Source organism: Rhinichthys klamathensis, unplaced genomic scaffold, assembly GCF_029890125.1.
Source record: "Rhinichthys klamathensis goyatoka isolate OS25496 unplaced genomic scaffold, OSU_Roscu_1.1 h1tg000108l_1, whole genome shotgun sequence".
NCBI lineage: Eukaryota > Metazoa > Chordata > Actinopteri > Cypriniformes > Leuciscidae > Rhinichthys > Rhinichthys klamathensis.
The window spans coordinates 1,506,490-1,533,905 of NW_026606646.1; the positions used below are offsets into that span (position 1 = coordinate 1,506,490).

Sequence of the window (27,416 nt, forward strand, 5' to 3'; positions counted from 1 at the left end):
AGCAGGCTACATGTGTGTTTTCAGCAGAGATTTGTTGTGGAGCCACAACACATTACAGTGTAGTGCTTTATAAACATGTAAATTCGTAAATTGAAGTCATTGCATGCACTTGAACTTGTACTTTCCAGTAGGGGAGACCAGTGTGCCATGGTTTATGAGGTGAATGCATCATTAATATGCTAAATCTGAATATTTTGTCACCACTAAAATATTTTGTGATTTGTGATTTTATAAAAAATAATAATTGTACAAACTAGCTTAATTATAGTAAATGCACTTCTGTACACTGCTCAAAAGTTTGGGGTCAGTAAGATTTTTTTATGTTTTTGAAAGAATTCTCTTCTGCATATTTGATCAAAAATACAGTAAAAACAGTAATATTGTGAAATATTATTACAATTTAAAACAGGCTACTACAACTCATTACAAAACATTTTCCCAGAAAGTTTGAGTTAGAATAGTTTACAAGCGGAGTTTACCGGCGTGATGACGTTTAATTTCCTCGACAGCCTCTGTAGTTCCATTTAGCCACTTGTTAGCAACAGCCTTTTTCAAGACACGTAACAGCTTAAAAATCACGAGCGGGTGTATTTTATGTCGTAGAATAAAACGTGAAAGTGTCTTGAGCTTGTGTTCACCACAGACCTTATTTCAGCCATTTAACAAAAATCAAATTGAGTTCGTGACGATGGAACAGGAAGTGCTAAAATGTTTACTCTTTTCCGCGTTTTGGCCTACAAAGTGATGTCATACCTGCACCACTCAGCTCAGAGTTGCTGTAGCAGTGTATTTTTTGTGCAGTGGAGCTCATGGATGGATGAACGCTGTCAAACTTTGAACATCCACAAGTCATCATCACATCTTTCTGCTGCAGGTCTCCTTTAATGCTGTAAGCACATGTTTTATCACCCTTTTTTTCAGTTGTTCTCACGTGACTGCTCTGAGCTGCTTTCTTAAGTACTTTTAATGATTAGCTTAACAAATGTTAAACTGCTCCCGTGGGTGATAATTCACCATGTTTCCAGACTCTAATACACATTTTAAATCGTTCATGGCACAGGTAAACTGTCTGATTTTAACGCGAGATTTTGAAACACTTGTGTTTTGTATGGTTGATCCTTAAGGTTGAGCTAATGCTAGCTGCCAATGCTAACTAAACAACCCACGAGCCCTCAAATTCATAATCGAAAATAAATGTGTAGTGTTTCATATTGAAAACATGATTTCTGGGATATTTAATTTCTGTTTGCCTGTTGTCTTCTAGTTAACTTAGCTCTTGAGGTTAAAGCAACAGGTTTGTGTTGATGCTAATTGTATGTGCTAATATAATATAGTCTGGTTCAAAAACAGCAATACGAACAAATATATTTTTTAAAGAACAAAGTATTATTAGTTTTATTAATGCGTGTATCTCAAATCTTATTTATTTGGCAACCTAAATACCCGTTTTTGTCGTCAGGAAGAGTACATGTGATTTACCATGGTGCAGTGATGTATTATATCTGATAAAGTTATGGTACTAAATGATTACCATACTCATGTATCATGGTTTCTACATGGTTCGTCAATAATATTATGGCACTCTTTAGGGCACATGCAGCATGTTAATGCAAAAACATATGATTAAATGTAGTGTAATCATTGTAATGCCATACTGATTTATTTTTTACAGTATATAACTTTAAGGCCGTTTTAAACAAAATGCTTCTTTGATTGTCTCTGCAGTATATAGTACAAAACTGTGCACATTTTGTGTATGCACAGAATACCTGGATGTCTTTTGACAAATATATTGTATTCTATAAGAGTACATTTTACTAGACATTCCATTTCTTGAGCCTGTAGTGACATCAGCTATAGTTTTTAAACATTGATTGATGGCACTGACAGAACTTCAGATGTTTTTTACATAAGTGCACAAAAATTAACCATGTGCATTCCCAAGATGATTACTAAATCATTAAATCATGATTTGAACATGCAGTGTGATGAGGTCATGTGACTACAATGTAGCACATTTGAAACATTTGTGGAATGATGACTTTACCTCTATATTGTGAGTTTATAGAGTGCTGCGGTGATGACACATTTTTATTATAAGCCAGCCTGGAAGTTGGCATCACCCTGGTTTCCTCAACAAAAACCCAATATAGGATTTTTGATATGATTTCATGAAAATGACAATTCTGTTATCATTTACTCACCCTCAAGTTGTTCCAAACCTGTATGAATTTCGTTATTCTGCTGAGCACAAAAGTAGATATTTTGACGAATGTTGGTAACCAAACAGTTGATGGGATCCAGAGGTTGCAGAGGACAGCCCCTTCCGTCTTGATATTTTCACTAAAACACACAAAATAACATTTTAATAATACTATAGCTAATTACACTTGCCACATGGTGATTTATTGAATTATAGGCAGGGGATACTTACTGAGTGCAAGATTGGTATGACCACTTGGCCAAAAACGACGTCCACGCAATTCAGTATGTTTCATTGCGTCATGACAAATGATACAACTAAAAATGTGGAACACGTACATTAGTTTTATGCTCCAGGCACAACTTCACAGTCAAGAACAAGATATTTCTTTCGGTTAATTTGTCAAACAGAATGTCAAGTCGAGCGCATTTCATTGTGGGATACAGTTTTCATTCTATTTTTAACGTTGCAATTGCACATCTGTCTATCTGTCCAGAGCCAGGTATGGCGCTGTGGATTCAGGCGCAGCAGCTGCAGGGGGATGCCCTGCACCAGATGCAATCTCTCTACGGGCAGCACTTCCCCATTGAGGTGCGGCACTACCTGGCACAGTGGCTGGAGGCTCAGCCATGGTGAGTGTCTCCTCCCCTAAAAGCTCAGATCTATGTATGTGAGGCTGCGTTTACACTTGGCATTAACATGCAACCTGTATCCGGATGTTGGCCAAATACACATTGAAAAGACAAGTGTAAACGCGCTTCTGATCGGAATGTTATCCAATCAGCGTGTCCAGGTTCGGAGGTAGTCGAGGACGCATTGTGATCGGATCTCAGTGTAATGTAAACGCAATCCAGCCATCGTGTCACAAAACCCCGCCCACTGTCATTATTCCCTCTCCTCTCTCCAGGAATTGCTGCACGTAGCTGTGTGGTTTTGCGATAGTCGAGTGCGAAGTACATCGCAAATATACTGAAATGTTTGCCTTCGCACCCGAAAGTTGCAGAACCATTCATTTTCTGTAAAGAACGTGCAATTTTTCCCACCACAGCTGGCAACGTTCACGGACCCATACGTTTATCTGTACCGTTTACGGCATCTATCCACAATATTAGTACTTGCAGCCTCTTCATCCTCATTTTGCGAGATTTGTAAAATGTCCCCCGACTCAAAACTGTTTTTAAAAGAAAACCCACCACTTCAGGTCGACTTTGCACCGGAGGTGGAGCCATCCTTTTTTTTTCCCGCGGGAATGCGAGATCCGATCTGTTATCCAGATACAGAAGCTAGCTGATGAGGACAGGTGTAAACGCACCGTGTCCTGATTGGCTTATGATCCGATCTGCTTGATCGGATCACGGTGATCGCATGTGTAAACGCAGCCTAATAGACCAGGTTAGATGTCATATTGAATTTAACCCAGATGAAAACCAGGCTGTGAGGGATAGACAAACAGTCTTTACTAGGGGTGTAACAATATATCATGTCACAATATATCGCAATACAAAACTGCAACAATATGTATCGTGGATGGTTCACCCAAAATAAAAATTACTGTGTGTTTTCAGAGTTTTAGTGTCAGTACTACATTAAACTACTATATATAATGTTGATTGAATATAATGTATAATAATGCAATGGGGAAATATTTGTGGGTTCTGATAATGCCAAATGTCTTATGTTACCAGTAAAAAGTGGCCTACATTATTTTAAATATATCTAGTGAGTGAGTGACAGAGTGAAAGCATATTTGTCTAAAATAAATCTGTATTTTCAGCTTCAGAATCATGAATATTTTTATTCTAGTGTCACTATTGTCCTGTGCATTGGGTTACCAGCACCAAGTCCAAACCCACACTGTAATATTAAATGTAACATTTTAATCACCAGTACATTTTTTTGTTAACTTTTTATCATATGTCTTTGAGTATCGCAATAATATTGTATCGTGGGTTCAGTATTGTGATATGTATCGAATTGTGACATGAGGGTATCGTTACAGCCCTAGTCTTTACAATGACACGCACTGTATAAAAGTTCTAGATCAGGTAATTTTCACAACTCTGTTTCATGGAGTTTTTGACTCAAGGGTTTTTTTTTCCGGAATGGCGTTTCATTAGTTCACAACAGTACAGTCCATTGAATACACTGTTCTAACCCTCACAGCCTTGTTTTCATTCCTGTAAAAAAGGAATATGGCACTACCCTGACTAAGGTCTATAAAGTCTGTGTACTATCGTAGCAGGGCATGATATGGACTGAAGCACGTTTATGTCGTGTGCAGGGATGCCATCGACCTGGAGAACCAGCTGGACGAGTTTAAAGCCAAGCGTCTGCTGGAAGGTCTGATCCAGGAGCTGCAGAGGAAGGCAGAGCATCAGATGGGGGAAGATGGCTTCTTACTGAAGATCAAACTGGGCCATTATGCCACACAGCTGAAGGTATGAGAACCATTAATTTGCAGGTATATGAGGCAAACCCGACAAGGATGAAACTTTAGGGTTTCTTGGTTGCTTTCCTTGTGAAAAAGTACAGGGGACAGGGAGAGAATTTATATTCTGAAATGGTTTTACATTTCCTTCCAATAGACCCTTATTAAAATACATTATTAAACTTAATGTGACATCACACAACAGGCAACTGCTAGACGGTTCTTTAGGGTGCTTTCACACTTCGATTCACAGTTCAATTGCCTGGTCTGAACCTAAGTTTGATTGCCCCCCCTCCCTCGGGCTGTGTTCACATCATATTATTTGGGTCCAAACCGAGGTGCGTTTGCATCATCAAAACAGCATTGCTTGCCTTACTTTTATATTTTGGTTTTTGAACCTTTGTTTTTGTTTTCAAAGCTCAGCACTAAGGATGTCCCAATCCTGTTTTTTGTGCCCCCGATCAGAGTAATTTTCCTAGTGCTTGGTTATATTTATAGGCATAGTGATGTCAATCGATAAATTTTTTTTAACTGATTAATCGCATATTTTTCTGTAATTAATCACACTTAACATTGACCTTTAAAAAAATATATATTTTCATATTGTAATAATTTCACAACACAGTATATGACATTGGTCACCATGTAGAGTACTACTTAGAGACCTATTAACTACATACCCTTCATACTAATGGTTATTACTTTAACACAATAATTAAGAACCCACAACTAACTCTCTTTAATTTAATTCATGCACTGCACGCTATTAATGTGTCTAGTGTTGGGGAAATGTACTTTTAAAAGTTATGCCTTACAATATCGCACTACTTTCTAAAAAAGTAACTAATTATGAAAAGTAATGTGTTACGGTACTTTTCCTCACCTGGTCTGGGCTTGCTTTTTTTTTCTTCTATTTTTAAGTTCTATTTTTGGCAAATGTAAAGACGCTTTCACACCAAAAATGAAATGAATATTCAAATTCACTCCTTTGAGTTGTGCTGGCATTTCGATTGCAGGAGAATAGGATGCAGGAAATTAAGTTCAACACTCTCACGTCAATAAGTACAACAAAATGGAACGAATGTGATGCTTATCTGAAGTGATTTTTGCTTATTAGTTTGGTTGAATTGGAACATCGAAGATCAGCAGCAAAGATATTGGTTGATAAAGTGAGATTAAATACATATAATATATTTGTATTATTTAACATATTTAATTATTGCAGGTTTGTTTTAAATTGAGTTTGCATTTCTGTGTTTTTATTCATTTTGAGGAATACTGAATCTGTTTATGCTCCCATTTAGTCTAGAACTACAATAACCATCATGTTTACTTAGTGCTCACAATACCTCTGCCTCTTACTCACAATTTCTCTCAACATGGGACAGAAGAGGTCTCACTCAATACTAGAGCCCGACCGATATATCGGCGGGCCGATATTAGGCATTTTCCTAACTATCGGTATCGGCATTTATAATGGCCGATAAATGAATATTTAAAAAAATGCGGGTGCGGTGATTCATGTAAGGGTGGCGATGCCAATAAAGCACATAAAATCTGTCACAAAGAACTGACAAAAGTAATAATTGTGAATACATCAAATATATTTAATTGTTTATTAATAACGAGTCTTTTCAGTCAGTGTCGCTGCAAAGTTGACAACGCTGACTCGCGATCTTCAGTGAACACGCCAGAGAGAAATGCACATTTCATACGGATTACAGAAGATAGCAGTCTGTCTTTCGCTTTGAATTGTTCTGTTTAAAAGTAGACATTTCAATTTAGATATGTCTCAGAGTCAGGTCTGTACGCTGAGTTTTCGGTTCATTTATGAGACGATTTGCCGTTCACGCGCCGGCGCCTCCGTGTCGAGATTATCTATTGTCTGCTATATTTACTTCTTATTTATTAATTCCAGGCAGTTGGTTGATGAAACATTTATTAAAATTAAGATACAATTAATAGAAAACGAAATTAGCTTTAATGAAAGGCTTTGTGCTTTCTGTTTATGGTGAAAGTTTTAAAGCACGTTAGTGCCGCTTTCAGAGCTTGTCACATCCGTAACATTGTTTTTTTCCTCATAAATGCGAACACGAAAAATAAAATAAAATGAATATTTTATGTAGGGATGCACCGATCCGATATTTGTATCGGGTATCGGGGTCGATACTGCCATGTTTGCCGGATCGGGTATCGTTCAGAAGAGCCCGATCCAAATCCGATATTGTGCGTATATATTCGGTGTTATTGTTAAGCCCAACAGAAGGCACACAAACATTATAAAGCACCATAAAGTTTTCGTGCACTATATTATAAGTGTTCTGAAGCCATTATATATTATAATGTGAGATAGACATGAATATTTAAGTCATTTAATTCAAGATCACGTAAACTTTTCCATCCGTCAATCTGTCAATCATTCTTCATTCAGCATTCAAACAGCGCGTCGCGTTCGGTTACTACAGTCAACACGAGAACAAGATGATTCAATGTTACTATTATTATACTTGATCTGTAGATAAAGGTCTATGGTTTCGCATAAAACAATTTTATCTTGCTGGACTTTATTGCTGTAACTTAATCATGTTACTTTCTACCGGGTCAGGAGTCTCTTAGATCACAACAATGGAGTACAGTAGAGCACTATAATTGTTCTTCACGCGCACAGTAGGCTAACTGAAATTTAAAACTATTAAAAGAAAAGGCTCAATAAACGATTGCATAGATAGATACTGTAAAATACACTACGCATCAATATGTATTTCCTTTGTGCTTTGAACTTTTCACTGCGGACTCGACGCGCTGTGACTCCGTGTGGCTTCAAGCGCATCATTCTGCGCTCGGGATGCGCATAAGCGCTGTGTGCCGCAATGTATTGGAGCCTTTCATATCATAATACAGTGACGCAATGAAAGATTATTAATAGCCTTTCTTGTTCTTTCCTATCTATCATATGTTCCTACCTTATTAAACAGCTGTGCTATACATTTAAAACATGTCTCAATTTTAGGCTATATATAAAATAATTTATCTTTTTGATTTTTGTTATCTTGTTTTTCATGAATATATTTTACAACAATACAAAGAGCAATGTGTAACGTTTTACCAGATTTAGTGTTACACTTATTGTCTCTTATTTGTTCCCCACTAAATGTTTTTTTCACTAAATGTTCAGATTTTATACAAGTATACTGTGCACTCTTGATTTTTATAGATTACATTTTACTGCTGAATTATAATATCCACTAATCTAGTTTATAATAGCATTTTTGTCATAGATTATGATCATATATTTTGATTTGTTTTTCTTTATAATGAAGTTGTCTATATTAAGTAGATTGTGTTTAATACACAAAAGAGTGATTATCAGTTCAACACACAGAGTTATAAAAATTCTACTTGATTAAAAAAAAAACTGCGCTGGTACCGGATCGGTATCGGGGATCGGTCGATACTCAGAATTTTTGGTATCGGATCGGATCGATTCTGAAAAAATTGGTATCGGTGCATCCCTAATTTTATGTTCTGTTGAGAGCCAACCCTTCTTCATCCGGTTGGTAGTAGCATATTACTTTTGATTTGCGCGTGTAATTCACAGAATTGATTTCTCTGCTACCAGCCTCTGTCACGTATTGTGTGAGCTTGTGATGGGGAAAGCGCGCAGCTGAGAAGTCCTGATTATATTGTCTGCTATATTTACTTCTTATTTATTAAATCCAGGCAATTGGTTGATGAAACATTGATTAAAATGCGTTGCGCGAGCGACAAATCTCCGCAGCTGGTGCGACGCGAGCAACAATGGCCGCGTCCGGTTTAGTTAGACACAGTGTTAAATCTCATTATGCCGCTACGTTACACAAGTAATAATTTATATAATTATAACACTATGTTTCACGTTTAGTACATTTTGCTTACTACTAATTTAAAAATAGTATAAAAGTACTGTAGGCCTACATATGTAATTAAAACGTTTTCATTATGATATTATTAATTTATTTTTAGTAAAAAGATCTGAGTTCTTCCTCCACTGGTAGAGATTAGAGGAATTAAGACTAAAAATAGAAGATAATAAGGTTTTGTCAGTGACACTTTTGGTATATTTATTGATACAAGTTATGTTTTATATAATGCGACTAAATTAAAAGACAAAGTCGTTAGTGAAGATTATGCAACAGTATTTAGAATATAATATAATATAACATGCAATGCAAACTAGTTTGGTTACAGCTCAAATGTATCATTCTCATTATATCATTCACCCTGCCTCCATTACATTTGTCACACTCACACATGTGTTTGATCACCACATTTGAGTGATCATTGCAAAACATTTATATATTTATTCTGTTTGTATACTGTGTATTCTAGTACCCATCAAAAGTTTGTACACACCAATAGGAAAGTGTGTCCAAACTTTTGACTGGTACTGTACTATAATACACATACATAATATTGCTACTGTATTATAATATATAATATCGGGCCGATATATCGGTATCTGGCTTTTTTTTATCGGTATCGGCATCGGCCCCCAAAAATCCATATCGGTCGGCCTCTACTCAATACATGGGAAAACAAGTAACTTGCATTACGGATTTGAAAAAGTAACTCAGATATTTCAAATAGAATAATAAGATGTAGTTATTCAATCACATCTGCTCCAGTTTATTTGTGATCATAGAACACCCATTTGAGCTTGTCTAAAAATATTCACATTTGGAGAAATATTGCTGTATTCACACTGTTTAGTTCATACTTCTTTAGAAATAATCATTATTTCGTTTAATTTTCCTCTAAATTATGCAAAATGATGAGTATGAAGCGGCTTCAAAGGCTCTTTGACTGTTCACACTGTCAGTCCAAATCCGATTATTTTAGCGTCCATTTGGAATCTGATTTTAATGATTGAGAATTGAGGTCAAGCGCATGTTTTATTTAAAAAGATTTGTTCCTCTGATGAATTGAGTTCATACCCACGATGATGTGATTTTGATGATCCTATGTTTTGTAGAGCTCGTATGACCCTTGCCCTTTGGAGCTTGTGCGGTGTGTCAAACACATTCTGTACACTGAGCAAAGACTTGTACAGGAAGCATCCAATGTAAGTCACACACGCAGTTTCTTTGGTTGTTGATCTACACTGAGGATGTAATGAGTGGGATGTGACAATTGAATGATATTTTGTGTGTTTGTGGTGATCAGGCCAGCACTCCGGGTTCGGGTCCGGTGGACGGGACCCCTCAGAGATACCAGCAGATCAACCAGACATTTGAGGAGCTGCGTGTCATGACCCTGGACACAGACAACGACCTCCGCAAGCTGCAGCACAGTCAAGAATACTTCATCATTCAATACCAGGAGAGCTTGAGGATACAGGGTATGAACATATAAGTCTCATCTCATTCTGCACATATCATTTAGCTTTTTTCTATATTATACCACAACACCACTGAATGCTTGATTCTGCAAGCGAAACCTTTTTAGAGTAAATATTAAATAGAGTACATGCCGTTGATTTCTACAGATGAAGAGAGAATATATTTGATCTCTTGGAGACTTAGCAAGTTAAAGCAGCCTAATGGCTACATTTAAATCAAGTCTCATCTACTTATCAAGTCTCAAATCTAGTTTAATTATAGAGCAATTTACAACTACACAGTAGAGTAAAGGACTGTACACTCAGTAAAAATACAGAGATAAAATTAGCAACAAAATGAAACATAATTATGGGTTACATTTTATTTTAATGTGTCCTTGTTACAGTGTAGTTCTCCATTTAAATACTGAGTAATATCAATCAACTACATGTACTTAATATAGGTTTAGGGTTAGTTGCATGTAATTGCAGTATGCATAATTTATAGTTATCACTATAGTAACTACATGTAAAATGTTACAAGGAGGACACTGTAAAATAAAGTGTTACCTGATTATGCATTAATATGGAACTTGCAGTTCAGTGAGTTCTGGGGTGCTTTTCCATACAACAATGTCAGTCGCTGCGTGCTTATCTACCATAGTACAATGCATCGGTGCAGGTTTTTACTTCTGCTAATTAATCAATTCAAGATTGCAATTAATGTCAGATTGTTATATTTAATTTACACAAAACAACAGAATGCCGTTCCTTTTTTTAATCAAGTTAACATGCAGTGTGTAGTTGGCCTACACTTTACTCCCGTGTGGTTCACGCTGTCAACAGCTTTCTCCACAACGTAATTTCTCTTGATTGAACTCAAGCTGAGTGAGTCGATCTGAACAAAATGACAAGGACATGTCATATCCTACACAGGGTTTTCTGGGAACGCTTTTGAGTACTCATTGAACTGTAGCTTGTATTTTTTACTGATTCATTGAGGTTTTATCTGTGTCGAGTAGCACAGTTGAGTAGCTTGGCCAGCCTTCCTCCAGCCGATCGTGTTGGGAGAGAGTCGGGTCTGCAGAGCAGGAAGTCCACGCTAGAGGCCTGGCTCACACGAGAGGCCAACACCTTACAGAAATACAGACAGGTACACTCAAACCCCATGATACGCATGTCTTTTTTACTTACTACACAAATATTTTCCAGCAGTTGAATAATATAATGTGTGTTTGTGTATAGGAATTGGCGGAGAAGCATCAGAGAACACTAGCTCTGTTGAGGAAACAGCAAACCGTGATCGTGGATGATGAACTGATCCAGTGGAAGAGACGACAGCAGCTCGCAGGAAACGGAGGACCATCAGAGGGAGGACTGGACATACTGCAAGCCTGGTACTGATGCACAATATACACACACTCACACATTTACTGAGGGTGTACCGTAGGCTTGTTTTTCTTTTTATAAGCTAATTAATATGAAGTACCCTTATACAAACCTTAAGGCCACACCATACACAAAAGCACCCCATTTGTTTTTTGCCATTGATTGGCATATTGAAATGTTAGTTATCAAAGTGTAAATCAATATATATTACAATAGATTCCGGGAAAAATGCATCTGAACACAAGTTGCAAGGTAACTCACATTGGTATTTAAGTTGAATTTCAGTTTTAGATACATAAAGACTGTAAAATATCGGGTAAATAAAACGTAACGTTTAACATTATACCACTAGAAACATGTATTTTAGTTCCCCTCACTTCACAAAAATCCATCATATTTAACGGGAAACAGAACGAGAATGTAATATTTATATAAATTGAACTTCAACAATGGTGGCGTTTATTATAAACACCAAGCCTAAACTAATTTAAAGCAAAACTGAATTACTGGCTACAACTACTGATATACTTGACTTGCCTTACTTTGCCTAACAAACACAAACTTAAATGTGAGGAGAGATCAAAAATATAAAAACCTATGAAATAAAAAATGTCTGTATGAACACACAGACCAGTAATGTCTAATTCACTACAGTTGACTTGTGTTGACTGAAATTTAGTCATTTACCAAATTCTTAAAACATGTAAAAGATAATTAATGATTTCTGTTATTTTGACAAATAAAAATTAAATATATATGATCTACAATGTTTTTCTACTTTACCTCATTAAAGAATACAAATATAGGGATTAAAAGAATAGGATTTATTGTGCTTAACTTCTTTTAGCACACTTTTTCTCATTGATGCATGTTTCTTAATCATTATGACATGTCAATAACTTTACTGCACTGCACAGATATATTTACATACTGCAATATAAAAAAAATATAGCAAAATCTTACGCTGAGCCCTATTGGTTTTAGTTGTCCAGTGTCATCCAACAGGTAATCAATCAGGTGAGTTTAAAGTCCCTGTAAAGGCAATTCTAAGAAAAATTCTAAACACATTATAAATGTTAGAAATATATTGCTAAAACACATTACAAAGACTGTGAACTGTGAAGTACTGTATTGTGGAGTTAGACCGTTAAACAGTTTTTCACCGTTGCTGTGTTCAGGATTTTTTGGGCGGGGCTAAAACGGTGGCTCTGATGCACTGGAGCCACTGAGCTCTTGGGCCCAGCCCCTACTGTCGGTGACACACTGGAGCCACTGAGGCTGGCCCCTCCCCTAACAATATTGCACATTTGCATCAGTTTGCCTCTCAATCGTGATCTGTCAGTAGTACTATTAGTTACTACAGCCTACAGTTTGCTAGTAGCTAGCTATGCCTTCATCACAGAAATGTGTATTACCTGGATGCGATCACTAACAAAACAGATCGGTGTCCTTATTTAAATTTCCGAAAAACAACCGTATTAAGAAGAGGTGGATTAATTTTGTGAAGAGCCACCTTGATGGAGAGCTGAGGATCACCACCAACACCCGCCTCTGTAGTGATCATTTTACACAGGATAGTTTTATAAACTTTCGTCAGAGACAACTGGGATTCACTGATAATCTGCTGTTACTGGTGAATGTGGCTGAACAGAATATCTCCCGTCCCGAAAGCAGTATCACCTAATATCACCGTCGGCTGCTTTCCCGCGAGTGGGCTTGGTTTCAGCGCAGCCAGCGGTGCCCCCAGTGTTTTAGAGCAGAGAGTACTGCTAATTTTTTCAAGATTTTGATAGCTTATTTTATTTACTTGGCTGCTTTTTTTATCATTCAAATTTGGCTGGGTGGCTAATAACACATTTTTCGGTGGTGTGACAAACTCAGAACACATACCTGTACTTAATTTTGACTTAACAGGTACTTTAACAGTTATGTCAGCCTGTTTGAATGGCCGCTGAATGATAACAAAGCAGCACAGAAGAGTGGATTCTCTGAGATTCAGTTGTTTGTGTGAGATGTGCATGCGCTACATTGCTTTATTCAGGTTCCTCTTGAACAGTATTTTATCTTCTTGTTTTGTGAATGCAGGTGTGAGAAGTTGGCCGATATGATCTGGCAAAACAGACAGCAGATTCGTCGAGTTGAACACCTGACACAGCAGCTGCCCATACCTGGACCCACAGAAGAACTTCTCACTGAACTCAACGCTACCGTCACAGATGTCATATCAACACTCGTCACCAGGTGCGTAAGCAGTCGCTGTCGTCATTGGACACTATTGTCTCTCTCAGAGAAGCAAGGTTTTGAGCGGTGTCTTTTTCTTCTGGTCTCTCTGCAGCACATTTATTATTGAGAAACAGCCTCCTCAAGTGCTGAAGACTCAGACAAAATTTTCGGCAACGGTTCGCTTGCTGGTCGGTGGAAAACTCAACGTCCACATGAATCCTCCTCAGGTTAAGGCCACAATCATCAGCGAACAGCAGGCCAAGGCATTACTCAAGAACGAGAACACCCGCAAGTAAGTTTTTTTTTTTTTTAGCTATAGAATTAAATAACAAGGAACTCACATAATGGTCTTAACCTGGCTTTGACTAAAACTTAACATGGAAGAGATTTAGCACTTGTTGCTTTATCTCATTTGGGGTAGGGGGCCACATTGTCCAAAATATTACAAACATTACTGAAGTGGCGGAGCCCCTATTTTATTACGTCCGCTAGGGGTAAGATGTAATAAATAAATAAATAATACCTAAAGTCTTCCATCCAGCCATCAGACCAAAAGGACCAGGGAAAACACTTAGATGTTTTTTTTGTAAATAGCTGAAAGAAGTAAAAATAAAATGGTGGAATTCATTGAAACCAAAGAAAGTAACAATAAAGTGGTATGATTTGTAAAACAATTAAAAATAAATCAATAAATTGGTATATTTCATCAGAAAGACCCAAGGCCCAAAATAACAAACAAAACCAATCTAACGAAATTAAACGGCAACGTAACAAAAAACAAAAAAATACAATCAACCTTATCTATACTCTAACAAAAAACCCCCACTGAATAACCAGGTTTCAAACAAAAGGGCAGGGGCCTCATTTATAAACGTTGCGTACGCACAAAAGAAGGCGTACGCCGCTCTCTACGCAATAATTGGTATTTATAAAAAGCAAACTTGACGGGAAAATGTGCGGTCCTTCACGCAAGCTCTGACCCAGGCGTACGCACAAAAACGGGTGAAATGAGAAATGGCGACACCGTCGGCAGATGGAAGAAACACTTAAAAGTGTGTGAAACTGTAGACCGTTGTGTAAAATAAATGGCAATACTGCCTCTCATAAATAACACGAAGACGTCACAAAGCAAGTATTACAATTAACAGCCTACACGAACACCCGTTTGATCGATCTGCAACAGAAATGCAAATTAACACATATTTGCAAAAAGAAAAGTGAAATATGTTCTGCAATAATATTGGCATGTTATACAATTCATCCTCATAAATAAGATGGTAAACAGAACGAAATAATGTACAAAACTGATATTCTCGCCAATGTGTCCGTCTGGCGGAGCAGATATAGCTAGATATAGCTAAATATAGCTAGATAGTCAGTCAGATAGATAATTAGGGAGAGATAGATAAATAAAATAGATAGATGTATTATTTGTCCACTGGGAAAGTTGTTTTCATAGTAAAAATGTATTTATCAGCTACGGAATGGTATTCATGCAGGTATTTCATGCATATGCCTTCAGTTTGTTTTATTTTTGATTCAGAACCATTCAGAAAGCTGCAAGAAATTACATTTGCGCTGAACTATTTCCCATTTCCAATTAGATTATAACCGACATCTGTAGCTTGTCATTTCTTTTTTATTTCGGCCACAGTCCGAGGTTGTGAGGCTACAGCATTTACGGCGTCTGCAACCTTTTGCCACTCAAGTGCCTTTTTGGCATTAGTAGCTAATGCCCACACGGTGCCCTCCAAACAACATTTTTCTCCTCTTTTCCACCTCGCCAACGATAACTTCTACTTCACATTGAGTGAAGTTACGTTTTTTTGATTTCCTCTCTATGTTTGCCATGATTTCGCAATCGATGAATATTAACTTGTGGGCGTTTCACGGACTATTTATGGGCAACTATGGGCGTGACATGAAGCCGCAAAAGCTGCGCTACTTTTAGAATTGATTGTGATTTATTAAGGAAAAACTACGTAGGATGTGCGTGCGCACGGTTTTATAAATCCGAATATTTATGTGCGTACGCACGTCCTATGTTTCATCCGTACGCCACTTCTGACGCAAATCCTACGCAAAGTTTTATAAATGAGGCCCCAGGTCTCTCCTATATTACTACCACATTCTAAATAAGTCAAAGAAAAACTCAAAGTACTATAAAACCCTTTTGGTCTGGCTTCTGGAACAGTGCAACTGGCCCGGAGTCACAGCAGCTCCCTTTTGTGCAGCGGAAGAGGTGTTTTAAAAGGACCGCCTGCTGAGCGTCCAATAACCGCTGACAGGCAGCGCCACAATTGGCAAATCAGCAGCGATCTGATACCTCAACTCAAAAGACGGGAAACAAAAGAAGAAACATAGAAAGGGTTAACAAAATACAAAAATACACATAACGTAACACTGGGCGAGAATAATCATAACGGTTCAAATTGAATTTAATACCTAATTTATCATCCAAAATAGAATTCTTTGGTAGATTTACATATAACAGCCATAAAAGGCTACCACAGCTATCACACAACATGGAGAATAAAACTGATACAAGAGTGTAGAGTCCTGCGCGGGACTGTTTTCTTCATCCCGCTCCCGCCCGCCGAATTTCTGACCATTACCGCCCGCTCCCGCGACGTATGTGTTACACTCCCGCCCGCTCCCGCAAAACTCTGAGAATTTATTCCCGCACAATAGAGATGCATTGACTTTGTCTTCTCCCGTCCCGCAGGAAAAAACACGTATTTGTATTGCTGTTCTTAAAGAGATTCATGGGGTTGTTTGTTTCGTTTCCCTGGCCTGCATGTATTCTGACGCACTGATCAGGAAGATGAATAGTAGTCCAAATGTCAGACTTGCCTTGCTTAGGTTTTGTGCTGTAAATACCTCGTTTGAGGTTCTTTTCCACATCATTGACATCTCCATCATGTCGCTAGGCTATCTCCCGATCCTGCAGTTGTTTTTTTTTAACGCCCATTCCCGCCCGCAGCAAAGTTAAAACCGCCCGCTCCCGCGAGATTTGCGTTGGGTCCCGCGGGACCCGGCGGGACTCAATCCCAATGCAGCCCTCTACAAGAGTGAACCCATCATAAAAAACAAACAAAGTGTAAAGTAGCCTACTTCATACGATATGAAATTAAGACAACTGCAGAATGCACATTTGGAAAACAACTTTCTTTTTTTATTTCCCAGAAGAAATATTCTGTTGTCCATTTCTCTTGAATTGTACGACAATCTTAATCCACCTTCCATTTCTTTGAAAGAGTGTTACTCGAAACCAATCCTGTAACCCTGAGTTTGTTTAACTAGCTTTGTGGTACAGGCATCTGGATAAGTCACATATATTTGAGTTCAGTTTGATCTTCTCATGATTGATTTTTGATTATTATGAACAGTGTAGAACTGTCTGCTAAAGTGCTCTCTGAGATGCTGCATCTATTAATTTTTTGAGAATTTGCATCTTTGCACCACCGTAATATTAAACCATTTGACTAGATAATTGTTGGATGACCAGTCAAACAGTTCACCATCCTGGCACATCCCTAGACACCACACTGCAACTATAGTCGCGTATCGCATACATGAATCACAGATGTCTACCATATTATACAGTTTTATGGACATCTCCACCAAGGCCTGTTGAGAAACACTGTTTTGTTCCTGCTTGTGTACATGACTTGTTTGTCCTTTCTTTATACTGAAGTGACAGCAGTGGAGAGATTCTGAACAACAACTGTGTGATGGAGTACCATCAAACCACTTGCACCCTGAGCGCACACTTCAGGACCATGGTAAACTGCGCTTAAATGCTTCATGTTACACATTGAGTGTGTTTGCACGCACCACAAAATGCTGTTAACCCTATAAAGCCTACTGTATCATATTTGATACGCAAACAAAGGCCTCAATTATCAACATGATCAAAACAGTGCTGAAAGGCAATATGGTTTTAGTTGAAAAATAGTCCCCCTGTAGTCAATCATTTTATCCCTTAAAACTCATCTTTGATCACCAAAATTACATATTTAAAGTTTTTTTTCTTGAAAAATGTTTAGTCATGTCTTAAAGTAGCTTGAATGTAACTCTACACCCTTGGCTCATTTAGTATAGGCAGTTCTATGAATATGCAAATTAGCTCCCCGCCACTCACTCACACCTGCTCAAAGATCCACTCGTTGATGTGATTGGTTACAAGGTAGTTTGTGACGTCAGAAACACCAGCGATTTCAAACCGTGTTTTTGAGACTGCCTTTGGTTCACTGCAGTTTTAAGCAGAAAATATTCGGCAATGGTGTTGACATGAATTTGCACATAGTTTGTCTTAAGGCATATTAAAACACCACTTAAACATATAAACAACATTAAACGTTTGATTATCACCACAGGGGGAATTTAAGTTATGACTTTTATAAGCTAAGCTTACGTTCCACAGGGTCCAAACGGACCTGGGAATGCAACAGGTGTATACAGGTTTTTAAAAAAAAAAAAAAAAATTATGTATTACAAGGGTTAACATTAATATTTCATGAGAAACTTAGGTTAACTTGATTATCCATACATACATTTTTAGAAAAATCATGTTAATTTGCGAGTATCAAATATGATACACCAGACTTTTGAAGAATGTTCATCTCTCAATCATCATTGTATTGCATTGCATTGTTTTGCAGAGGTTGCTTTAATTAAAAAAAAATTCTGACTATTTCATTCATTTATTTTTCGACCTCCTGGTATTTGATTCAGTGGATGTTTTGATGAATCAAACCTTTTGTTTTTATTTTTTTAATGATACTTTTTCTTAATGACTATTTTTCCTCTTGTTTGCAGTCTCTAAAGCGTATTAAGCGTTCAGATCGCCGTGGGGCGGAGTCAGTGACCGAAGAGAAGTTTACGGTTCTGTTTGAGTCTCAGTTCAGTGTGGGAGGAAATGAACTTGTGTTTCACGTGAAGGTAAAACATTGAACTAAAACAGAAATCTTGTCATAGTCATTCCTATTTGTTGTCTTATTCAACATTGTATCATTAATACATTTGTTCCTTTTTGTTTCTCTCTCTTGTGCAGACATTATCCCTGCCTGTTGTGGTCATCGTTCATGGGAGTCAAGACAATAACGCTACAGCGACAGTATTGTGGGATAATGCTTTCTCTGAGCCGGTTAGGACACATCATTTACATATTGTTTGCATATTTGAATGAAATGTACTGGTCTCAGTTGAAACATCAATGGTATTTTTTTTTTTTAAATGTATGTTTTTTGTTTTTGTTTTTTGTTTTAAATGTATGGTATTTTTTTTTTTTTTTTTACCTTAACTGAAATTTGTTGTTGAAATGTAAACATTTATATGGTGGCTGTAATAACTTTTCATGACAGATTTATTCAAACATACATTAAATAATGAAGACAACATGTTAAGTAAAAATACAATGAATGTGTAATATAGTGCATATATTTTGCAAGATGTTCTTCTCTATGGTTATTTTGTCTAGTTAACTTACAAGCTTTTGAAATTTATTGTTTGAATTTCGTTATAAAATTGACAATTTGAAAGCGCAGACAGTTTCATATCAGAATTATCAAAGCTTATTGCAATTATTGGATGGGAAGCGCTACAAATAATCTTTAGTGAAGTTTTGTTCACGCATCATCTGAAATCAGCATAGATTAAAAGATCTCGGTTCATAAAAATGAAGGTCCAACCCAGCCCTGGCATCCACAATGTTGTTTGTCGGGGAAATGTCTTTAAATCCTTTTACATGACCAAAATGCAATAAAGTGAAACATTTTTGCTTTGCCACGTTCTACAGTGTTCACAACAGAATGCACCTGTGCTCATTAGGTTCTTCATTATGTCTCCCTAGGGTCGAGTGCCGTTCGTAGTGCCTGATAAGGTGCTGTGGCCGCAGTTGTGTGAGGCTCTGAACATGAAATATAAATCAGAGGTTCAGAGCGACAGAGGCCTGTCAGAAGACAATCTGGTGTTCCTCGCTCAGAAAGCCTTCAGCAGCTCCAGCAATAACCCTGAGGACTACTGCAACATGACCATCACCTGGTCTCAGTTCAATAGGGTAACCATCACTAATACACAAACCAGTGTCTGTACATGCTTATCACCTGAAGATGTTGTTCTTTAAATTGATTCTTTTCAATGGTTGGCAAATCAGACTGAACGATTCGGACGGAATCAGTTGAATCGTCTGATGCAGCCTTTTGGTCATGTGGGACTCTAAATGAGCAGAGAATCATAATACTGTTGCAACACACATATGAAGCAGCGTTTAGTTTTAATAAATAGCATTTTAGAGGCATGTATTAGTGTTTCCCATAGGATTTTGTGAGACTATGGGGATGGACCTCGGTCCCTCTGGTGGGGTATGGGGGCATGCCTTGTCTCAGTTTACATTACATTCACACTGGTATTTTAGGAAGCCAAACAATTACAATAGTATAATAGTAAAAATAATATTATAATTATTATCCCTAAGACAGTAATGCGTTAGTATTGTAATACAACTGCACTGTAAAATACATTTTATTTTATTATATTGTATAGATAATGTTAAAGCTGCAGTCCGCATTTTTTTCCTCTTTTTCGCCATCTCTGTTCAAAATCTGCAATTGCAGTCATTCGCGGCATTATCAACTTTACGCGAGTTGTAGTTCGACATGGCACAGCGCGGATGAACACATTGAGGAGAGTGTGCAGCTGTCAATCACCGCGCCGGTGTCGATACTGGCATTCAGAATCACAGATTATTCTTTTTGGAAGTATGACTAACATAATAATTTTCCCCCGAAAATGTGATCTGAACAAGTAAGTAACATTCACTTTTGTTCTGGTTCTGACATTGCAGTAAATCACGCTGATTAAATCTAAAAATCGTTTATCATCACGCAAAGCCGTGCAAATTATACTTTGTTCTCATCTTGTTAATGTTAACAACGTCAGCATTGCGTGACTACAGGTAATGTCCTTCCGTTATGTATCCTTGTTTTCGCATGGGTCCGGTTGCAGTCTCTTTTTTTTCTGTAAGTTAGCCACTCCGAAGTCCGAACGAAGTCTTTTGCATTTTACAACGGGTGAATCTGTTGTCACTGGTGATTGTCGTTTGAACCTTTCTGGATCCGCCATCAAATTGATAAGTTTAATTATATCAAGTGCTGTGAGAAAAGGCTATAAATCTCTACCTCCAACATCCTCACACGCAATATAGCCTACTAGCCGAGACTCCTTCTTTATGTGTACAGATGTTACGTAATGACGCAAAGACATGCTCGAATCTCCCGCGGAAATCCACCAGTACCACTGGAATTAAAAACATTATTACAAGCTTACCGCCTTGAATCGAGCTAAGGCAAGCAGATAGTTTTGAACTGGCTGGTTATGTATTTATGATCCTTTTTAACCCCAAAAAAGCTACGGACTGCAGCTTTAAGTATTGTTTTACTTTGTTTTTTCACTTGCAAGAGATAAACCCTAGAAAAAGTTTCTGTGAAAACATGTTTACCAATGCGAATCACCCAAATGCTTTAATCATATGTACAAAAAAAAGTTAGAAACTATGAAAATAAAGTAACTCGTGCTGTTTGCTTTTCCAAATGCACATTAAACTCACAGCACATGCAGAGATGGAGTTTAGTATGAAAGCTGGATTCAGTGTGAATCAGAGACACGGAAAACACCGGATCACGAGCTGATCGTGCGAGCAAAGTGCCTGCTTCGCTTTGAAACTCGCAGCGCAACAGACTATGTAGTTATTTCATTATAGCCTTTGGTGATTTGATAAGGACACTAAGCCATATCGTGCTTTAGATTTGATTTCAGTTGACCAATGCTTTGACAAAGCAATGGTGCAAAACTCAACGTTAGAGACCTTTTATGTTATTGTGAGAAGTATAAAAATATTTTTGGTTCATTATGTAACTGGTTACTGAGAGATTAAACTGGTGGGACAGAATAAACTGGCGGGCCACCAGAGCTGCCAATATAAATAAGTTGGACTTCCCAACGCTAGTGTTCAGCAATCATTTCCATTATGAGTTGTCTCACTTTAGAGCCATTACTTTAGTTTTTTTCTCAGAACATGAAATGAATGCAATGCAGTATCCAGTCTTGGCTGTTTTTGTGTTGACAGGAGAGTTTGCCAGGCAGGAGCTTCACATTCTGGCAGTGGTTTGATGGAGTCATTGAGCTAATGAAAAGACACCTGAAGTCTCACTGGAATGATGGGTAAAGACTGATTCAACACACTTCAGTCAGTAATAAGTGTACATTTGGTAAAATGTTGTATGTTCATCTGCAGAGCGATTCTGGGTTTTCTTAACAAGCAGCAAGCTCAGGACATGTTGATGTCCAAACCAAACGGCACGTTCCTCCTGCGCTTCAGCGACTCAGAAATCGGAGGCATCACCATTGCATGGGTCGCAGAAAACCCGAACAAAGCAGGTAAGAAGCACAGTAAATGGTTAGGAAAGACAATATTCATCATCAGAACCCAGTTGCATGCAGCCAAACGTGGGTCAGAGCTGAACAGAAATGCGTGACTTTACCCAGCATCCATCAATCTGAGTATGTGTGTTTCGTTGTGCAGGAGAACGGATGGTGTGGAACCTGATGCCCTTTACTACTAAAGATTTCTCCATCCGCTCTCTGGCCGATCGGATCAGTGATCTGAACCATCTGCTCTTCCTCTATCCCAACCAGCCCAAAGAGGAAGTCTTCTCCCGTTACTGCACACCTCCAAACTGTATGCATGCCGCCTTTTGCAAATGTATCATAAATGTTATGATTGATATTTAGCATAGTTACAATTACTTAGCAGAGATAATTTCTAAGGCTGCATTTACACTGCAGGTCTTGATGGTCCCAAATCCGATTTTCTGACTATATCCGATTTTTTTGACGAACCGCTTACATCATCTTTTAAAAGTGACCCGTATCCGATTTTTGCATGTACACTATACACTGCTGAAACTACCAAATGTAGACGTTCTGACCCGGAAAAGGAAGTAAAACAGCACGAAATACAATGGATGCAGATGCGAATAAAATTATCCAGTGTTTTGCTTTCCACAATATTTTTAAAAGTCATTAAGCTTTTTATCTTACGGTGGCACTGTAGCCACGAGTGCTTAAAACCGTGCCTCCCCATATCTCTTGAAATGTCTTCAAACACGGATTTATTTCTGTAACAACCCTGCATTTTTGCCTGCACTGTCTCTTCGCCCCAAACACTCAAATGACATGAAACCTCCGCATTGCTCCACTGTGTGTATCCTTCGTCCTCCATCGCGCCTATAATAAGTCATGTGATCTCAGTTGGTGGTGTCCACCTGAGTTGACGTCACTTTTTTAATGACGTACGACTCGCATTTACTGGGGAATATCCGATTTGTCTGCTTACATGGCACACGCAAATGCACGTATCCGATCCATATCCGATTTATTACCACATATGAGTGTGGCCTGAATCCGATCTGAGAAAATTGGAATCCATGCGTTTTTTTCCTGCTTACACGTTCATGGGTCATATCCGATCTGTGCCACATGAGAGGAAAAAATCGGATTTGGGTCACTTGAACCATGCAGTGTAAATGGGGCCTTAGTGTAGATCCGACTTCTGCAATAATGGTAGTATGACTAAATTCGGTACCCACTGATAAGCAGCTGCTTTCAAAATCGTCCATACATATTTGCATGCACATTCTATTAAGAGTGACAAGTTTCCATTTACATGTTTTTTCATTGTTGAGCTTTAGAGCCAATCACAGACATGTCTGTTGAGTGTGTGAATCTGAGTTAGTGTGTGATTTCATAATCCACTCAAAAACGGCAGTGCAAGTTCTGCACACTCACAAATCCTTTATTATAACCACCAAATTATGAACATTTTTTTAAAATTTATTGTGAAATGTAGGCGAACTAAGTCAGTGAGTTTGTGCTGATCTGAAATAAGTTTTAACGATAATAAAGGGTTCTTTGCTTGAATAATTTATTATCGTTATAATTTTTTCAAATATTCCAATCATATTAAAATAATGTTGGCCATCGCCAGCTGAGCTTCGTAAGCTGAAGAGCAAATGAACTCTAGGAAACTTGTAGCACTTGATTAACAGGATAATAAACTCACTAAAATGCATCCTATATGAGATTATTCAGATATATACAGTACATAAACTAGAACTTACATCTGCACAAAAGGATGCAGATGCACAAGTGAACTTGAACCATGCTAGTCAGAATATGTGACTCCCATTGTGGATGTGCGTAACGCTCTAAACCACAGGCAAATAAAGCACAAAGAATTTACTACATTCTATTACACTATTTGTGTAGTGAAAAAATGATATTTTGACTGCTCTAATCAGGAGTGCTTAGTTAGGGAGACATACAAAATGTGCAGTGTTGGGGAGGGGGACCAGTATCAGGATAATGCTCTGTCTAGATGAAAAATGCTCACTTTAGGTCTTGTGAATGTAAGAGTTCCCAGTAGCAAGTCTTTAATGAACATGATCTTGCTTTTCCAGCAAAAGCAGTGGGGGATGGATATGTCAAACCAGAGATCAAGCAGGTGGTGAAGGTTGAGTGAGTATTTTTTTTCTTCTCAATTTTTATTTGACAAAGTCAAAAACAATCCAAATCAAATCCACATGATTATCACCAGCATTTTCTAGATATTAGAGAAATTATCCAATATATGCCAATATATACAAATGGATCTATTATGACATACTGTATCTGCTGCCTTTGCAACAAGGAAACTATGTCAGGGTATGTATTCCTGACCAAAGCATTTTCACCTCAGAAGCTAGTGCTCTAATGCTGGCATTGAGTGCACCACAACTAAAAAAAATCTGACTAAAAAACATCTCTGTTAACACTGGGATCTGTTAAAACAGATGACCCAACAATTGTGAACACAATAAAATTTTCATCTCTTGAATGTGAAATTTTCACTTTATGTGGGATCTTTGGAAACAAGGAAGCAGATAATGCTGTCAAAGAAGCATTATCTACAGAACAGAGAAAATGCTCTATATTTGTGTTGCACCAAAATGACTTTTTTACTGAAACCAAAAGTCACAGTACAGGTATTCATCAGTCCGAGGCAAAAAAAACCCACAAAAAAAACCTCTCTAACATTTGCATGGGCAGAACAAGACAGCATGCTCAGTGCTTAAATAGTCTGCATGTGATTAGAATTCAGGTGAAGAAGTCCTGTTAAGGGGAAGCTACCCATTCTGAGGGTGTAAAAATGTAATGATTATGTAATATAGTCCATGTTTAGGTATTCCACACTGACAACCAGCTTTTCTTATGGTCATATACTGCACACCCCAAAATATTTGGGATGTATTTGTGTCCAACTTGGCATGTATTTGTGTAAACACATTTGGTTATGTCTTAAGTGAACATAAACAGTTAAGATAAAGTCGAATGTGCATATTGGATACAATATATTGGATTTGTCCTTTTAGGTCTGACAGAAGTCTTTTATAGAATAACATAAGTTTGAAACTTTTAAAACTAAGTTTAATTCATACAGTGAAGACTGTGCAGTGTTTTATTATTATATTTGATGATTACTGTATTCGATTTATGTTGCATTTCTTCTGTTAGTTATTACCTAATATTCTATTAAAAATTAAAGTGCTGTTTATTACATTTGCATCTTTGTTCTGTTATATTTCTTTGTCTTATTATTTGCAATTTTTTGTTACTGACTGTTACCATCTTCAATAATTGTTTGACAAAATGTTACATTAGTATGACTAGTATAAGTTTTGCTGTGGTAGAATTATGAAATTTCAAACCTTCCAGTATAGTTGGAAACTTTATTTCCAACAAAAAAAGAATTATATAATAATATTTATCATTATTGTCGAATACACTTACTCATATTGTGATATAAGATTTTGGTAATTTGCCCCCCAATTCTGTTAAATAATCGTGATCTTAATATGGACCAAAATAATCATGATTTGTGCCATAGTCGAGCAGCCCTATTATGGACCCATTTATATATATCAGTATATTATGATAATTTAATTTAATAATGGGAAACTAGATGCAAACAGAATTTTGGAAGTTGAACACTTATTCGAAACAATATTATAATGTGTATTTAAATACATTACAAGAAATGACTTGAGCAAGACATCAAATGTTAATACAGACCTTAGGTTAAATGACCTGCTTGTACTTTCTTTTCCTTCTCAGGTTTTCCTCACCCAATCCTGAACCGTCTTCCGGGAATTCCTTCATGGAGCATGCAGCATCGCCCACCGTCAATCAACACCATAACTTCACAATCTATCCATCAATGTAAGTTCTAAGAAACATTTTAAAAATATTTATTTCCCCCATGCTATTAGTGTCATTCTCTCCAATAACATGATTGCATGATTGTATGCAGTACTGCGGGAAGTAGGGGTGCTGAGGGTGCTGCAGTGGTGCTCCCCTGCCGTGGAGCCCAAGAAAAAATTAGGTGGGGGTGTTAAAGATAAATAAATAAAATTGTTTTAACAAAAAAAAAAAAGAGAAAAATAATTGCATTAATTCATCTATTCATTAGAATTCATTGCAAACATTAGTGACTTGACTGTAAAAAGTCAACCTGTAACATAATTCTATATCCAACATTAACAATTAACAAGAATTTCTAGTCATTGCAAAGAGAGAGCAGAAAAAGAGCGAGAGTCTGGTTGTCCCTCAGCAGCAACTAATCTCGCATTCTAGTTATTTATCAACATTTTACTTATGCGTCTAGGCTGTACACTAGGGATGTGCCGATTTTCCTACCGATTAATAAACAAATTCTGTCATCATTTACTCACCCTCAAGTTGTTCCAAACCTGTATGAGTTTCTTTCTTCTGTTGAACACAAAAGAATATATTTTGAAGAATGCTGGTAATGACCCAATGACTTCCCTTTTTTTTTCCATTTTTTTTTTCATACAATGTAAGTCAATGGGTCCCATCAACTGTTTGGTTACCCATCTTCTTCAAAATATCTTTTGTGTTCATCAGAAGAAAGAAATTCATACAGATTTGGAACAACTTAAGGGTGAGTAAAGGATGACCGAATTTTCATTTTTGGGTGAACTATCCCTTTAACCGAGGAGAACTTTTATGAACTAAAGTTCTCTTGCGCTTTTTTCCTCCGCCATCGTCCTGTCAGCCATCGCGCTTCACTCTAGTCCTGTAGCTCTACGCAGTTTCTCTTGGTCTATGGACCCCCCCACCCCCTCTAGTTTTCACAGCCACCCCTGCTCAAAATACTATCCTGCAGCTATGATTGTCTGTTTGTATGATTGTATGATTGCTGTGTGTGTCTCAAGGAATGAATCCATGTTAGACACTGAAGGTGAATTCGATCTGGATGAGACCATGGACATGGCCCGGCAGGTGGAGGAGTTCCTTCGACAGCCCATGGAAACCCAATGGAGTGGACAACAGTCATGACCTTTAACCCTGTGATCTCTCATCCCAACTACACAAACACTTTATGGTTGCATTCCATCTTTTTATCTTGACAAATGTGAAATGTTATGTTTGTCAAAGCTGATTATTGGATGTCTATATGCCTTTGCATTTTTATTATACTTTGTGTAATTTCCCATCATTAACCAGCAAAGAACAGAATACCATGTCATATACAGTGATGCACATTGTGGACTTCACAATGTAGACTTTTATTTGGCTGGATAGGAGTGGCTGCATTACTAGCCCAATGTGGGTTTTCGACTTTCATTACCCATAACCTTTTATGTTATAGTCGTCTTATAAAAACCTACTTGATCAAATCTCCAATCAGACGGTTG

The 27,416-nt window shown here is 37.5% G+C and overlaps 1 protein-coding gene across 2 annotated transcripts; it reads left to right on the forward strand.

Annotated features, from left to right (window-relative positions):
* The first annotated feature begins 664 nt into the window (after positions 1 to 664).
* Positions 665 to 27,174, forward strand: stat5b (signal transducer and activator of transcription 5b). Of its 2 annotated transcripts, XM_056253671.1 has the most exons (20): positions 665 to 889; positions 2,700 to 2,835; positions 4,485 to 4,641; positions 9,643 to 9,732; positions 9,834 to 10,008; positions 11,010 to 11,140; positions 11,233 to 11,384; positions 13,462 to 13,617; positions 13,712 to 13,891; positions 17,297 to 17,384; positions 18,421 to 18,543; positions 18,656 to 18,748; positions 19,454 to 19,660; positions 21,728 to 21,822; positions 21,896 to 22,038; positions 22,184 to 22,339; positions 24,120 to 24,177; positions 25,813 to 25,917; positions 26,009 to 26,080; positions 26,934 to 27,174. In XM_056253671.1, the coding sequence occupies exons 2-20, from the start codon at positions 2,708 to 2,710 to the stop codon at positions 27,055 to 27,057; spliced, it is 2,433 nt and encodes an 810-aa protein (XP_056109646.1). In that variant the 5' UTR covers positions 665 to 889; positions 2,700 to 2,707; the 3' UTR covers positions 27,058 to 27,174. The 2 variants fall into 2 exon arrangements, with proteins under 2 accessions (XP_056109646.1, XP_056109647.1); XM_056253672.1 differs by lacking the exon at positions 26,009 to 26,080 and having other exon boundaries at positions 672 to 889.
* The last annotated feature ends 242 nt before the right edge of the window (positions 27,175 to 27,416 follow it).